At 64.9% G+C, this 16123-nt stretch overlaps 2 protein-coding genes across 4 annotated transcripts in view; one reads left to right on the top strand and one right to left on the bottom strand.

Moving 5' to 3' along the window:
- The window catches only part of POLD2 (DNA polymerase delta 2, accessory subunit), a 6272-nt gene extending 907 nt beyond the window's left edge, over positions 1-5365 (top strand). For all 3 annotated transcript variants that reach the window (XM_039847054.1, XM_039847056.1, XM_039847055.1), the window contains exons 2-11: positions 354-597; positions 2363-2484; positions 2654-2777; positions 3046-3160; positions 3316-3514; positions 3735-3815; positions 3962-4119; positions 4339-4466; positions 4653-4754; positions 5107-5365. In XM_039847054.1, coding sequence (XP_039702988.1) covers positions 378-597; positions 2363-2484; positions 2654-2777; positions 3046-3160; positions 3316-3514; positions 3735-3815; positions 3962-4119; positions 4339-4466; positions 4653-4754; positions 5107-5267 — 1410 coding nt within the window. In that variant the 5' untranslated portion in view covers positions 354-377 and the 3' untranslated portion in view covers positions 5268-5365. The remainder of the gene's footprint in view (positions 1-353; positions 598-2362; positions 2485-2653; positions 2778-3045; positions 3161-3315; positions 3515-3734; positions 3816-3961; positions 4120-4338; positions 4467-4652; positions 4755-5106) is intronic.
- A 122-nt stretch (positions 5366-5487) lies between these two features.
- AEBP1 (AE binding protein 1) lies at positions 5488-16111 on the bottom strand. The gene is given in 23 exon segments (XM_039847119.1): positions 5488-6342; positions 6565-6664; positions 6753-6892; positions 6972-7323; positions 7487-7666; positions 7763-7959; positions 8145-8268; positions 8441-8526; positions 8624-8768; positions 8852-8936; positions 9238-9377; positions 9452-9561; positions 9983-10033; positions 10132-10212; positions 10328-10405; positions 10780-10866; positions 10944-11066; positions 11174-11245; positions 11362-11424; positions 11939-12277; positions 13726-14317; positions 14363-14436; positions 16039-16111. Coding segments are annotated over 23 exon segments (3894 nt in total). The 3' UTR covers positions 5488-5740.
- Between the last annotated feature and the right edge of the window lie 12 nt (positions 16112-16123).

Genomic DNA, 16123 nt, shown 5'->3' with positions numbered 1-16123 from the left:
ACTTCCATGTGGGGCGGGTGGAGTTGGAGACCCTGTGTTCAGGTGGAGGTGTGGGGGGGGGCAGTGGACACCTGAGACAGGTCTGGAAAGCTCCAGGTGGGAGGCCTTGCCCTAGCTTTCCTTTCCTCCCTTTCTGGATGAGGGTGACAGGGCAAGGTGTTGGCATCCAGCACCGTCCTGTCCGGGTGCAGCCTGGCCCTGCTTAGCTGGGGCTACACCCTTCTCTTCCTGGTGCCCCAGGGGTGCTACAGGGGCAGCCTGGCGGGGACAGGACAGCCCTGCCATGGGGGGTGGGGTTGCGGGAAGGCGTCTGTGTGCCCACAGTGACTGCCTCCTCCTCTGCCTTGTCATAGCCGTCTGGACACGCCGAGCACACCATGTTTTCTGAGCAGGCTGCCCAGAGGGCCCACACTCTGCTGGCCCCGCCATCGGCCAACAGTGCCACCTTTGCCCGGGTGCCCGTGGCGACTTACACCAACTGCTCACAGCCTTTCCGGCTGGGGGAGCGCAGCTTTAGCCAGCAGTACGCCCACATCTACACTGCCCGCCTCGTCCAGATGAGGCCCTTCCTGGCCAGCCGGGCCCAGCAGCACTGGGGTGAGCTGCCACCTGGGGGAGCACTTCCTCTCCACCAGCCCAGCCAGCAGCTGGGGTCTTAAAAATGCGCGCGGGGTGGGGGTGCGGGGGCGCGGGGGTGGGGGTGGGGTGCCTGGCAGAACTGGAACCTTCCTTTGACTATTCCACTTCCCAGTCCCCTTGGGGAGATTAACCTCTTTGTCCCTCAGTATCTGCTGCAGGTGATTCTGAGGATTAAATTAAGGAATTTGTACATTTAAAGTTAGATTTAGTACAGTGGCTGGGACAAGGTGGGGCTTAGTTCTGGCAGTAAGTGACATTTCGTTGGCATAGGGAAATGTTTTTCTTATTTTCAGTGCAGATTATTTGTCTGTTTGCCCATATTGTGGCCAGCGAGCACCTCCACGTGGCAGGCCAGGTGCCAGGCCCTGCCTGGGAGCCAGGTCGGTGGAGACACCTGCCTGCTCTCGAGGGGACTGCCTCTGTGTCCACTGACGTCTGTGCGTCTCCACCTGGCTCTCGTGCTTGCTGGGCGTGAATCTTCTGTCTCCTGAGTACAGGGCCTGGGGTCAGTGGCTGATCCTGTGTTTAATGCAAACTTTTTTTTTTTCTCATTTCTTCTGTGGTGACCTCTCCTACAGCAGGGCCCTACCTTCAGCTTTTGGGTGACACTGCGTCACCCATCATCACTCTTTGTAAGAGTGGCTTTCCGTGCAATCCTCAATCATCTGTTCATGTTTCTAAGCTGGATATGTGCAGGTGGCCGTGTCTCACCCGCTTTTACTGCTCCCAGTGCCAGGTGCGCACTGGGACTGCTGGCGAGCTCCGGGAAGCACTGGTGCTTGGGCCTCCGTCCCACAGGCGTGTCCATCTGGTGCTGGTGCCCTCCTTATCTTCTTTGCTTCTCAGGGTGCAGATCTGTGGAATGTTCTTGGTTATTCCCGGCAGGAAGGGCTCATGCTGGAGTCAGCTGGGCTAAGGAAGGGGCTGGTCCCTCATCCACTCTACCCGTCACCTCCTGACGGCATTGTCCCCAGGCTTGGGGTCTGTACTGACAGATACTTTTGGAACCTGCACCCCTTCCTGCCACTCACGCGAGCAACCTCGGAGGGCCACACCTGTCCTCCTGTGTGCTCTGACTCCATGGAGCAGAATAGGAGATGGGAATATGAAGTTTGGATTTGAGGGATCTCTGTTTTCAGAGGATGAGGCATTTGTGGAGCAGGTGAAAGAACCCACACTCTTAAAAGAACTTGCAGCGGTTTTAGGACTGGGCTATGTGGAGACTCGGCATAACTCTTTTCCCAAAACCCAGTGTTAGAGTTTGGTATAGATGAGGTAACACTCTGTATGAGTTTCCCCAGCTGCTGTAGCAAACACAAAGCCATAGACTCGGTGGCTGAAAACAGTAGATGTTTGTCCTCTCCTAGCGCTGGAGACCAGACGTCTGCTGTGCGACCGGGCAGGGCTGCGCGCCCTCTGGGGGCTCTGGGGCGGGTCTTTCCTGCCTCTCCCCGCTTACGGTGGCCACATCACTGCAGTTTCTGTCCCATCATCAAATCGCCTCCTCTGCATGTCTGCCTCTCACATCAGCACCCATCCAGGGCCCGGCCACACCGAGTCCCTTTGTCCTGCGGCTATGTGACCCTTTAGACCCAGGGGATCCTTGGACTGGGCGGTCTGTCCCCACCTTGCAGAGGCCCGGGCCTCAGCTGTCATGCTAGGCGAAGCCTGTGGGGTGCCAGGAGGGCCACCTGGTCTCTGAGCTTTCATTCATTGTGCCCAGGCAGTGGAGTGCCGATAAAGAAGCTGTATGAGCTGCAGCCTGGGGAGAAATGCTGTGTGGTGGGGACCCTCTTCAAGGCCATGCCGCTCCAGCCCTCCATCCTGCGGGAGGTCAGCGAGGAGGTGAGGCCCGCCAGCCCACGTGGGCCTCCCCAGAACACCTCCCTGAGGACACCCAGGGGGCCTCCTGTCTTGGACTCAGGGAATCGGGGCCGGACTACGGGCCATGGCGCTGACGCGCACGAGGCCTGGGCCGGCTCTGGCCACAGACAACCCTTTGCCTGCACTCCAGCACTGCCTGCTGCCCCAGCCGCCTCGCAGCAAGTACATCCACCCCGATGATGAGCTGGTCTTGGAGGATGAGCTGCAGCGCATCAGACTGGAAGGCACCATCGACGTGTCCAAGCTGGTCACAGGTGGGGCGTGGGGCAGTGGCATGTGTGTCCACACGCTGGGGCCCACCCTCATTCCCGGAGCGGTGGGTTTTGGTTCAGGCAGTGGGTGATACCCAGGTGGGAGTCAGCACTTCCTGCCTCAACCTGAAGGCAGGGGCCGCAGGAAACATCCTGAGTGGGAGTTTGCCAGCCAAGCAGAGGAGAACCAGCAGGCTTTGCAGTTTGGGTGCCTGGATGGAGGTGTGACCCTCGGATTCCACGCCTGGGGCCTGACACCTCTGCTCCCCAGGGACGGTGCTGGCCGTGCTGGGCTCTGTGAGGGACGACGGGAAGTTCGCCGTGGAGGACCGCTGCTTTGCAGAGCTTGCGCCTCAGATGCCTGCTCCACTTCTTGACCAGGACAGGTGAGGAGCAGGTGCTTGGGGCCCAGGCAGTGGTCCAGGGGCATCACACTCACTGGGCTCCATGTCCTTGCCCACCTGTGACTCCATGCGGCCCACCTGGGGGGAGGGGGCACCTGCTTTTGTGGCCCCCAGGAGGACCCTGACGTCTTCTGCAGGTTTGTGCTGCTGGTGTCCGGTTTGGGCCTGGGTGGTGGCGGAGGCGAGAGCCTGCTAGGCACCCAGCTGCTGGTGGATGTGGTGACGGGGCAGCTCGGGGACGAGGGGGAGCAGTGCAGCGCCGCCCAAGTGTCCCGCGTCATCCTTGCTGGGAACCTCCTCAGCCACAGCACACAGAGCAGAGACTCCATCAACAAGGTATGGCGCCTGCTGGCCTGCAGCAGCCCCTCCTTGCCCCCCTGGTCTGATGGGCAATGCCCTGTGGTGATGCAGGGACTGCTGTGCTCGGGCCCTGCCTTCTGTCCCCTGTGAGTGGGGCTTCGCTCTGCTCTCAGCCAGGGACCCCGGCAGGGGCTCCAGGCATCCCCGTGACCCAAGCCTCGCTTGGGCCTCACAGCCTATGGGCCTCCACCCCTAGGCCAAGTACCTGACCAAGAAAACCCAGGCGGCCAGTGTGGAGGCCGTCAAGATGCTGGACGAGATTCTCCTGCAGCTGAGTGTGAGTGTGCGGGGTGGCGGGGCGCGACTGGAGACTCGGGCTGCCGACAGGCACCCGCAGGCGGGTGGAGAAGGGAGGCGGAGGCTCCGAGGGGCTGCGTGTGGAGGTGCTGGGCCCTGCGAGCTCCCCCGCCCTGTGCCCTGCAGGCCTCAGTGCCCGTGGACGTGATGCCAGGAGAATTTGACCCAACCAACTACACGCTCCCCCAGCAGCCCCTGCACCCCTGCATGTTCCCACTGGCCACCGCCTACTCCACGCTGCAGCTGGTCACCAACCCCTACCAGGCCACCATCGATGGAGTCAGGTAACCAGCACAGTCACACCCCAGCCTGAGCCCTGGCCTGTGACTCAGTGGCACCAGGAAGGGAGGGTCCAAGACTGCAGAGGGCCCACCTGAACTGGGCTCTTTTCAAGAGTGGCTTGGGACACACCCGAGGAGAGTGCCAGGTGAGCTTGGGGCCGGCCTTGGAGGGGTACAGATGGCGACCCCCAGGGCAGGGGTCAGCCCAGCCTTGCCTTGCAGATTCCTGGGCACGGCGGGCCAGAACGTGAGTGACATCTTCCGGTATAGCAGCATGGAGGATCACTTGGAGATCCTGGAGTGGACCCTGCGAGTCCGTCACATCAGCCCCACAGCCCCCGACACCCTGGGTAAGGACGGCCCTCAGCCCCGTGGGGCGGCTTGCCAGGCCCCCGTGGTGCCCAGAGGACTCGTGGTCACTGGCCTGGCCATGGCCTAATGGAAACCCCAGAGCTGGACGCTGGCTGTGAGCGCGCTCTGGACCCCTCCCCGCCCGTGACCAGCAGCGACACCCTCAGCCACGGCCCTCCCCCCAGGCTGCTACCCTTTCTACAAGACCGACCCGTTCATCCTCCTGGAGTGCCCGCATGTCTACTTCTGTGGCAGCGCCCCCCACTTTGGCTCCAAGGTCATCCGAGGTAGGTTTCGTCTTCCAGGGGCCCCAGACCTGGGCTGTCGCCTGGGACTCGCTCTCTACTGGAGACAGTGCTCACAGAGAAGAAAGCCTGCCTTGGAGCCCCTCCCTCAGGGCGGGGACAGCCCAGGTCCACCCAGCGCTGACCCAAATGGTCCGTGCTGTCACAGCTCATCACGCAGCATGTTACCCTTTGACCCTTATGGTGTCCTCAGCCCTTTCCACCTCTGGTCTGAAGCACTGTGGTCAGCATTCCCGCAGTGCTCGTGGGACACTCCTGTGCACTCATGGTGACTCCCTTGTGAGACGGGGCTCCCCCGTACCCTAAAGTGGGTTCCCACATGGCTTCTCCGCAGGCCCTGAGGGCCAGACAGTGCTGTTGGTGGCCGTCCCCGACTTCAGTGCTACGCAGACTGCCTGCCTTGTGAACCTGCGCCACCTGGCCTGTCAGCCTATCAGCTTCTCAGGCTTCGGGGCAGAGGACGATGACCTGGAGGACCTGGGTCTGGGCCCCTGAGCCACGGAGGCAGCCTGCCCAGAGCGGCCCGGCCACCCGTTCCAGCCGGGCCAGCACTGTAGTGGTTCCTCTCTAAATAAAGCTTGGTTAGTTCCTAGTGATGGGCTCCGGGCAGATATGATGCTGGGCCAGGCCTCCTGCGGAGGGCACCCACAGTGACTGCAGGTCACCCTCCGGCTACCCCCAAGCCGGCCAGCACATGAGCACTCAGCGACGCATCTGCCGTGAGCTTGGTTTATTGGTGTGGGCTGGGCAGCTGGCTGAGAAGTCTGTCGTGCATTTGGGGCCTGCCCCCACCCAGTCTGCAGCATCTGGCCTCTCTGAGGCCGCAGGCAGCCCGGGACTACCACAGATCCTGGCTCTTGGGCGTTGGTTACATTCATGCCCACACCATGGGCCCTTAGTGTGATGACTGCCCAGCTGGCAGAGGTGGCATGGTCACCAGCATGGGGTCGACACTGGCAGGCCTGTCCTCAGAAGTCCCCGAAGTTCACCGTGTAGGTCTCGACTGTAGTGAAGGGGAACTCCGGGCCGGGGACCGCCATCTCCTCATCCTCATGCTCCGGCCCTAGCTCGGTCCCAAACTCCGTCACTACCTCCGTGTAGGTCTCAGTCTCAGAGTCCTCCCAGGCTGCTGTGGTCTCGGGCAGAACGTGCCAGGGCCCCAGGGTGGAGTTGGGGGTGGGGGACGGAGCAAGAGAGAGAGTGGGGAGCAGTGTGGGGGCCGCAGGGGGCAGCGTGGAGGGGGTGGCTGGGCCCGCAGTGGCGTTGAGGCGGCGGAGCCTCATCTGTTCACGCATGCGCCGCCGGTACTGCAGGCGCCGCTGCTGCAGACGCCGCTGCTGGGGCGTCATGGGGCGCGAAGGGTCGATGCGCGGGATGGGCCGGTTCCCGTTCATGGCCAAGATCTCCCGGATGCGTTTCCAGTTGGAACGAGCCAGGATGAAGTTGCACTGGGTGGCCCCGATGTCGTAATCCACGTTGCAGGTCTTGGCGCTCGGCGTGTAGCCCTCCGCCTGGACTGTCACGCGGTACTCACCCGGGTTCAGGATGCGCCAGTAATCGCCCCCGCTGGCTGCAGAGGGAGGCGGGGTTCAGTGCCGGAGAGACGCCTCCAGCCCCAGTCCTCCTCTCTGAGAGCCCGCTGGTACCACCCAGCTGTCCCTCTGCTTGCTGCAGACCCTCTCTGGGGGCATCCAGAACAGGGACTTGGGCAGGCCTGGGCTCACCTGCCAAGACCACACACGGTTTAGGCCCTGACCGAAGGGAGTTGGGGTAGAGGTGTGCACGCAGGTACCTGTCTTGACGCCGTGGTTGATCCCACTCACGGAGATGGTGGCGTTGGCAATAGGGATGCCCTGTTCGTCTGTCACCACCCCCTTGATGCCGCGGTGGACCTGCAGAAGGGCGAGGGGTGGTGTGCACGTGCAGACCCCTGCCCCGCCCGGGCCCTGCCCCGGCCTGCGCGCCCCGCCAGCGCCGCACCTGCTCCATGAAGGTGAGCAGGGCCTCCTTGTTGGTCTCCCACTCCCGCGGCAGCTCGCTCTCGTGAGGGAATTTGTCACAGCCCAGGTAGATGGACAGCTCCAGGCAGTTGGTGTGCAGGTAGCTGAAGTCGTTGATGGCTGGGCAGGGCAGACAGAGCCGCGGTCACCCTCACCCCACACCAAGCACCCCGCCGCGGCCCCTTCCCCACTGACTCACTCCCAGATCGGGGGTTCCACTTGGCCCCGTTGACAATGCCCATGCCACCGGTGTGGTCCTGTGCTTGGCACCCTCCACGGTAGGGCTCGGTCATGGTGAGGTGGGCGGAGGCGAAGGAGATGGCCAGCCAGCGGAAGATGGCGTGGTCTGGGGTCTCCTGGGCCTCGGATACCTCATCCTCATCCTCCCCACGGGCAGCGGCCAGGGCTGCAGCCATGAGCTGCTCCTGGCTGGGTGTGCGCGCCATGTCGTAGGGGTAGGACACCAGCCGCTCGCCCCCGTTCAGGTTCGCCCCCAGCACGAACGGGTTCTTCTCCATCCAGGCGATGATGGCACGGACCTCCGTGGACACCTGGGGTGGCCCATGCGTGAGATCTGGCCCCCGGCCCCCAGCAGAACCCCTGCCACCCTCACGCCCGTCCCTCCAAGGCCCTGCGGTCTCGGTGCCCAGAGTTCCAGGAGCCCGGGCCCCCCTGCTCCCCGGGCCCTGCTGGCCAGGTGGCTGGCTGCCTCACCGTGGCGTCTGGAGACAGGTAGCGCTCAGGGATGGGCAGGTTGTTGTTGGGGACCCGGTAAGGGACCCACTTCCTCTCTTCGGCTCCCCAGAGCACAGAGTTGAGATCCGGGAAGTCCTCGTAGATGTCGAAGCCCTCTTCGGACCACAGCCCCAGCGCCCAGTTCCCGAACTCGGAGCCCTGGGGCAGTGGGGGCGGAGGGTGCCGGCGTCAGGGCCCCCCAGCCCCCCACAGCCCCGCCTGCCCGCAGTCCCGGTCCCCCTCCCCCACACCCACCATCTGTGCCGCCACCTCGTAGCCGTCGGGGTTCAGTGCAGGCACCAGGTGGATGCGTGTGTCTTGCACCAGGCTGCGCACGCGGGGGTTCCCGTCACGGTACTCGCGGCACAGGTACTGCATGAGCAGCAGCAGCAACTCGCGGCCCAGCACCTCGTTGCCGTGGATGCCGGCCGTGTAGCGGAACTCGGGCTCCCCTGCAAGGGCAGAGCCTCAGCCTCCTCTCCAGCTCCCAAGGCCAGGGGCCTCGAGACACGGCCCGAACTGGCCTCACTCCCAGGGGTTCCGGGGGCAGCGGGGGGTGGCACGTGGGCGCCCCAAGGCACAGGCTCCGCTGCTGTGCCACAGCCTTGTCTCCAGTCTCGGGGAGGGGGGTCCTCACCCAGCTCATGATCCCCGGGGTTGTCGGAGATCTCCATGGCATAGATCTTGAGCCCACGGGAGCTCTTCCCCAGGCTGTACGTGCGGGTGATAGTGGGACATTCCTCGTTCACCACCTTCATCAGCTGGGCGTGGGGCAGGACGCTGGTTACACAGGCACGCTGCCACCCCGCCACCCTGGCCCAGAGGCCAGGGCTGGCCCTCGCCCCTCAGACAGCTCTCTGGGATGGAGCGAGACTCGGAGCACGGACACAGCTCCGGGGAGCCTTGAGCCCGACCCCTGGAGCTCGTCCTCACCTGGCGCATGTCCTTGTAGCTGTGGTGCCGGAAGTCCAGGTCGTCGGTGGTGACCACCTCGTTCTGTGCGTAGTAGCTGTGGACAGCTGCAGACAGTGGGCAGGCAGGGCCCTGAGCCAACTAGCTGCCAGCCACCCTCCGGTCACCCCCGCCCCCTCTGAGCGGGCCAACCCCTGCACTCACGGGATACGGGGCACCCCAACACTTCCAGGCGCATACACAGGCTGCCATTCCAGGTGAGCGGGTAGACGCGGATGAAGCGGGCCACCACCGGCTCCGGGAACTCGCTCAGCACAGGCGTGTCCTTGTCCACGTTCCCGTGGAAGGTCTGGGAGAGGCAGGCCTCAGAGCTGCACCCCACCCTGGGCCAGAGGATGGGAGCAGAGCGGTGCTGAGGGATCAGACACCTACCATTTCCTCGTAGCCGTTGGTGTACATCACCCATGTTTGGCTGTCATTGCTGAAGCCCACGAAGAAAGAGGTCACAAAGTCGTCACTGGGGAGTGGACAATGGTCAGGGCAAGGGTGCTCTCCCAGCCCAGGTCCCAGACCTCAGGTGGCCAAGCTCCCTCTCCTGGGCCCAGGAACTTAAGAGCTAGCATGTGGTGCTTGCCCTGGCTTCAGGCATGGCTCCCGTGCCAGCTGCATGGCCGTGGACGGGCGGCTTGCTCACGTGGACACTGCCATGGCTGAGGAGTGCGCCGGGGCCCCGGAGGACCCCAGGAGTGCCTCAAATGGGACTCAGAGCCGAACCTGGAGCTTCCCGCTCTGCACCGAGTGCCCGTGAGCCTACGTACTGGATGCTGGAGTCGCGGCCTTGGGTTATGACGCCTGTGAACTTGGTGGTTCTTCTGGTGTCCACCTCGATCCATTGGGTCTGAGCCTCGTCCTCAGCACACCATGCTCCATCGTAGTAGTCGTCCTCAGTGGCACCAGCCTATCAGGCACAGGTGGCTGAGTGGACAGGGGAGCCCCCCACCCAGCAAGAGACAGGCCCACCCCAACACACACCTGCATGTTGAGCCGGCCGCGCTGGGCCCCCAGGCCGTGGCGTAGCATGGAGGAGGCCCTGATCTGGTTGTCCTCGATGCGGTGCGACTCCATCCCAATGGGGGGGCACTCTGGGGACGCAGCACCCCAGGTCGTGGGCTCCACCCGCCCCACCAGCAAACCGAGCCCCCTGGAGCCCAGGGCTCACTCCCCACACACCAGGGATGCAGCCAGGGCAGCTCTACCGGCCTGTGCTCCCTTCCTGGGGCCTCGGCTTCCCCATCAGAAGAACGGGCTGATGATGCCCCACCCCAGGGGGCCACGGGCTCAGATGAAATCCCAGGGAGAGCCACCCCAGGGCCCAGCAGTCCCAGGCGTCGCCCACATCTGCCCCATGCCGTGAGCTCGGTCCCCTGGGCCCCAAGAATTTAAGAGCAGAGTGTTCGGGAGGCCTTCAGGACACCCGGGTTGGGGTCCCCACGTGGCCCTGGGTGGGCCACTTGCCCCAGCAGCCTCGCCCTGCTCTGCCCCGCCGTCCAGACCCCCACTCACTGACTCTCTCTGTGGGCGCCCACTCCTCTGCCTCCTCACCCTTCCGGGGCCCTGTGGGAGACAAAGGGCAGAAGTGGTGGCAAAGGTCCTGGAGCCCCAGGTCCAGCTGCTCCGCCACTAGGACCCGGCCCCCAGCCCCAGACACACACCTTTGTGGTCCCTGCTCTTCTCTGGTGCCCACCTGTCATCCGTCTCCTCTTTGTGGCTGCTGCCCTCCTTCTTGGGTTTCTCTGCAGGGTAGAAGGTGGGAGGGGCCCATCAGCTCAGCTTCAAAAGGTAGGTGGGGGGCAGGTGGGGATTCGGGCCAGCTGGGGGCAGGTAGGGGCACAGTTTGGTCCCACTCACTCAGCCCTTCCTTCTCTTCGTCAGTCTCCAGCTCCGTGTCAGGCTTCCGGGGGCCGGGAGGCCGGAAGTAATAGTCCACTGGTGGGGACAGAGCTCAGTGAGACGAGCCCAGGGCCCCACAGGCAGGGAGGGGCAGGAGGGGCACAAGGCCAGAAGGAGGGTACTCCAGGAGGGGTGGCGCCTGCAAGACCCCAGGAAAGCTGGCAGCCTGGCCCAGAGAAGGGAGAGGAGGCCCCAGCAGGCCAGGGTGGCAGGCGGGGCACAGGAGGCGAAGCAGCCTGCTGGGGCTCAGGAAGAAAAGGCGGGAAGGGAGGGCGATGGGGGACAGCAAAGTCAGGAACCGGGCGGTGTCACAGGAAGGCCCAGCTTGAGCGAGGACAGCAGACAAGGACGGCAAGGCTGGTGGCACATGGGGGTCAGGCCTGTCCTGGATCAGGGACCTGGGGACTCACTGTTGTCGTAGTCGGGGATCACGTAGCCATCCCCGTAGTCGGGGAGCGGCGGGCGTGGTGGGGGCGGCGGGGGCTTCAAGGGCGTCCCTGTGGGTGGGTGTGTGAGCGAGTGGAGGGCCCAGAGCCCCAGCCCGCTGGCCCCCTGCCCCCTGCCCCCATCCTACTGATCCGCTCTGTCCTCTCCTCGGGGTCCTCGACCCGCCCTGGGGGATCAGCCTTCTCGGGGCGCTGGGGCTTCCTCCTGCTGGGAGGTGGTCTGGGCTGCTTCTGGCGCCGTATGTACTCAACTGCGGGCAGAGGGCGCTCTGAGCCGGGGATCAGAGGCAGCGGGGTGGGGAGTGCGGGCCCCTCGGTGGGGGTCGCGATGGGGACAGCGGGGCACAGGCACACTCACAGTCCTCGTAGTCCTCCCGCTCTATCTGGTCGTTGTAGTCCAGCGTGGGCTGCTCCGCCTCCTCCTCCAGGTCTGGGGAAATGCTTGTGGTGCCTCACGGAAGACACTGCCGCCCCACCCGGCCCACCCCGGAAACCCGGCAAGCTGAGGCGGGGGTCCCCGGGACAAGGTGGCTGGCGCCCACTCACCAGGCTGGCGACCGACGTGGGTCTCTCCTCTCGGACCCTGCCAGGGACTGGGGAGGCCCCCACCTGCAACACGAACCCCCAGGCAGATGGATGGGCGGCCTCCCTGGCCACAGGACTTACACCAGACCTGGGCCTGCTGACACCCCCTGAAGCCTCCGCTCACTCCCAGGAGGCCTGGATTACGACCTGCCCTCACACCCTACTGGCACCCCAGGGCCAGAGAGCTGGCTAGCTGTGTGGGGAGCCCAGGCCCTGCTGTGTATGGGGCCCTGCAGCAAAGCTGACCCAGCAGGAGGCACCCTGTGGGCTCAGAGCCCAGCAACATGCAAGGGGTGGCTCTGGGTGGGGTCCAGGTGACAGATCCCAGGAGAGTGGAAAACAAACCCCTCCACGAGGCTGCCGACCCCCCAGGTCCCCCACAGAGGGCCTGAGGGCACTCCAACCCCCTGCTGTGTTTGTGACTGCATAGGGGCCCCCTGCAGTCTGCAGGAAGCGGTGGCCAGGGGTCCACCCCCACCTCTCCTTCCCCATAGCCTGGCAGGTCAGGGCCCCACAACCCTGCGGGGCCCATACGCACCTCTCTCAGGCAGCAGCTCCCCCTGGCTGGGGTCGAGGGGCGGGGGCAGTGGCCACCAGGGGGCTTCTGAGGGTCTGGGTGGGGCCTCTTCCAGCAAGGGCCTCTTGGTGGCCTTGGGTGAAGCTTCTCCTTAGGCTTCTTGGTAGCATGGGTGGCTTCTCTTGGGCTTCTTGGTGGCCTTGGTGGCTTCTCCCTTGGGCTTCTTGGTGGCCTTGGGTGGCTTCCTATCTTTGGGCTTCTTGGATGGCCTGGGGACCCCCTCCAGCGGCTGCCTGGTCGCCTTGGGGCCTTTGTCCTTCTTCCCTTTCTTCCCTCTCTCTTTGGCCTTTTCCGGAGGTGCTGTCCGAGATGCAGATTTAGGTCGAATCAACAGACAGCCCAGTCGCCCGGTGGCGCCCAGGGTGCCCACAGCCTGGGCACAGGGCCTCCTGTTCATCTCATGGCTCCAAAATCGGGAAACTGAGTGGTTAGGTCACTTGTCCTGGTGGCAGAGCTGGGACTGGGACGCAGGCTTTCTGTCTGCGAGTCTGCGGTCACCACACCCTGTCCTCCCACCTGCCAGCACTTCGCCTGTCGAGGCCCTTCACAGCCCACCTCTCTTCCCCACGTCTGCTCGGCCTGCCAGGGAATGCTCGTTAGTCTGCTGGGCACGGGAGGTGCAGAGGTGACTAAGCCATGAAGGCCTGGGGGACACCCAAGTCTTGTGGGGGACGCAGTCTCATCCTTGCCAAGTCCCACCAGAATGAAGGGCAGAGTGGGGTTGGACAGCGGGGGTCGGGCACAGCCAGGCCTCCCTGAAGCTCCCTGCAAGGGCAAGAAGAGCTTCAGCGGGCACTGGTGGGTGATCCCCTATCAGAAGTCAGGTCTGGGGTGGTTGGAAGCCAAAACCAACAAGGGGTCCTGGAGGCAGCAGCTGCTCCCCCATCTCAGAGCCCGGGGCAGGAAGCAGGCATAGGGCCTGGGACTGCCTACAGGACCCTTTCAGGTCCCTGAGCAAATGCTGTTGAGAATTTAAAGGGTGGGGGCCACCAGAAGCAGGGCAGCCCCCAAAATGTCCAGGATGCCTGCACAGCAAGCCTGGAATGCGAGTGTGGCGGGGCGGGTAGGCCCGCTGAGTCCCAGGACACGCCCCCAGGGTGGGGGAGGAGCCAGGAATGATCTAGAGCGGGCAGGGGCTGCGGATCTCAGGAATGAGGAATGCTGGCTTGGAGTCTCCTGGGGGAGATCCACAAGACCCTTGCCACCCCGAAAGCACAATAAGCAGCTAAGGTTTACTGACAAGTGTTTATGTAAGAGGCGGATGAAATGCTTTGGGAATGCATCACCTCTCGGGAGCGGACTACCCGCGCCTGGCTCCTGGGAGCCGGGTGGGGGGCGCTTCCGCCTCAGTGCTCCCTGGGTTGGCCAGGCAGGGGGTGCTGGGGACCCTCCCGGCAAGGCTGAGGCTGGCAGTGACGTGAGCCCTGCCAGTGTGTGTCACAAACAGGCCGAGTAGCCCCGCGAGCACGTAGGACAGCTCACAGCAGAGCCAGGGAGGGGGCAGAAAAGTCCTCTGCTGGTTCAAGCCTAGTCCCCTTGGGGGACTGGGGATGGGGAACTGCGACAGCCAGAGCTGCTGGGCAGCGGACTTGCCGAAAGTACCTCTGTGGCCCAAGAGCTACGAGCCAGCAATGACCTGGGGACCCCCTCCAGCGGCTGGGCCGTCCGTGCCCTGCAGGGCCGGTCCTCACGCCGGGCAGCGTGGACCGCCGCCGCCCAGGCCGCCACTGCCCCCGCCCGGCGCTTACCCTCTGCGGCCGCCCCGGGGCGCGCCCCGGCCTCACCCCCGCCCGGGGCTTTCCGGGCGCGCAGGGTGGGCTCGGGCGGCGGCGGCGGCGGCGCCTCCACGTCGTGCTCCCGGGGCGCGGGCTGCAGCTCGGACAGGAAGCCCTCGAGGAGCTCCTGGATCTCGTCGTCGGTCAGCACCGTCTGCGGGCGCCCCGCGGGGCACAGCGCCAGCAGCGCGATCAGGCAGCGGAGCACCGGCGCGGCGCGCATGGCCGCGGCGCGCGTGGGGGGCGGGGGTCCGGGGTCCGCGGGGCTCGGCGCGGCCGGGGCGCTGGCGGCGGCGGGGAGCTCCGGCCCCGCGTGGCGCGCTCTGCTGCGGACCGCCCTTGTCGGAGCTCTGGCGGCCGCCGGGGCGGGGGCGTCGAGGCTTCCGGAGCCGGCTCCCCCCACCCCGGAGGGGGAGGAGGAGGAGGAGCCGAGCGGGGCTGGGGGGTTGCGGGGCGGGGGGGGGGCGGTGCGCTGCAGGGTGGGGGCAGAGCAGTCCCACTGCGCGCCTGGCACTTCCCGAAGTGGGACCGGGGCGGCGTCCCGGGCCGGAGCGGATGGGAGGGCCTAAGGGTGCGGGTCCCAGGGGAATGACGCCCCCGCCCGGCTCACCCGCGGCACCGCCCGCAGGCCAGCGGGATCCGGAGGCGAGGTGCCACTGAGCCTGCCCGAGGGGCCCGGGAATCCTGGGAACAGAGCCAAGCCGCGGGCTCTGGCCCCCGGGACCCTCCCCACCGCCACCAGCAGAGGGTCTGGGAGGGCGCCTGGCCAACCCGCCCTTCCCTGCGTCTGGCAGCCCTGGGCTGTGCCCAGCCGTCATTCAGTCGGGCAGCCAACTGCCCAGGTCCAGGACGCCAGCTGGCCAGTGCTGCTCCCCAGGGGAGGCACTGCATTTGGGGACCCAGTCTCTAATGGGGGCAGGTGCAGAGCTGCCTCAGGGCAGGACAACTGCTCTGCTGGGATAGGCGCCCCCAAGTCAGGTCGCCCCTCCCCTCCCAGGTTCCGGCACCAGGGCAGAGGGGGAGGAGGGAGGAGACTCATCTTACTAAGCTGCGTGTGTATCCACAGGAATGGCTGACTGCGAGTGGAGGGACTCGGCACTCACACAGCGATTTCCGTACAAGTTCAAGGCTTTCTTGCCCAGCCCTGCACTCCTGGCAGCCTAGGGAGGGTGCCTGGACCCCAGGTTAAGAACCTGGCAAGGAGGTGGGAGGCAGCAACTCGCTTTGTCTGGCCTGTCTTGAGCGGGGCACTGCCTCGGGTAATGCCAGGTTAGATCAAGAGATGGTTTCACGGTCAGCACGGGGGAGCCCAGCTCTATGGGGAAGACACAGGGCACAGGAGACCACACACTGCCCTTGAGGACGTGGACCAGCTGGGGGGAGCCGTGTGCCTTCAGCCCAACGAAGCTGGGTGCCAGACCCACCACCTACACCACCTACACCGGAGGCACAGATGTCTGAGGTCAGGTCCACCGCCCATTTCTCTTACTGTTCCACACAGTGAACACTGCCTTGTGTCTAGGGACCCCCCCACCCCAACGTGGATGGCCATTGGATGGCCATTCTCTCCTTCCTTTCCTCTGACCGGAACCCAGTTTTTAGAAACGGAGGCTACCGTAGCTCCAGCCACCATGTGGGCTCAGTGGAATACAGACTGGGTGAGTCCCAGACTCCCAGGATCTGTCAGTAACGTCCACATGGGTGCGGGAAGGATCAGACTCGGGATCAGTCACGTCTGCGTGGGCACCGGCACTGGGAATCGCGGTGTGTATGCCTGGAGTTTCCATAGGGCCGCCTGAAGGGCCCCAGATGGGCCTCACGCCTAAGGCCAGAGCTCCCAGATCATTCTTCCTTGAAGGAATGAGGAAGCCAAGAGAAGCAACCATGTGGCAGTCAGCCCCCAGCCAAGCTCCACAAGGGTTCTGCCCAGTGAAGTGGTCAGGTGGGAAACCCAGGAGCACCTGGGGCGGCTGACAGGCAAAATTGGGAGCCTGGGTTAAAGGGAAGAGGAAGCACAGGTCAGGGCTCACCTGGGCCCTGTGCACACCCTGCCTCAGCAGGCAGCGGCCGGGGGGCACTGTGGGGGCAGCCGGCTCAGCTCGGACGGGAGCAGGACCCTGGAAGCCTTGGTCTCCTCGTCTCTCGCTCCCAAGGGCCTCCCTTTGTCTCCCAGTGGCTCAGCCTCGCACATACCTAAGCAGGCAGTGGGGCTGTGTCACAAACTGGGTCCTAGGGTCCCATCCAGCTCTGGCCATCTGATCACAGCGTCACCTCCCTGCTCCTCACCTGTCTCCCCAGCCCTCGTGATGCTGGTCAGCGGGTCCCGCTTGTGCTGCGCAGAGCTCAACTCCAGCCCCATCGTCCCCCTCAT

This window comes from Pteropus medius, unplaced genomic scaffold, assembly GCF_902729225.1.
Source record: "Pteropus medius unplaced genomic scaffold, Ma_sr-lr_union100, whole genome shotgun sequence".
NCBI lineage: Eukaryota > Metazoa > Chordata > Mammalia > Chiroptera > Pteropodidae > Pteropus > Pteropus medius.
Note: the sequence above shows the minus strand (reverse complement) of the source record. Positions and strands in the feature narration are given on the sequence as shown.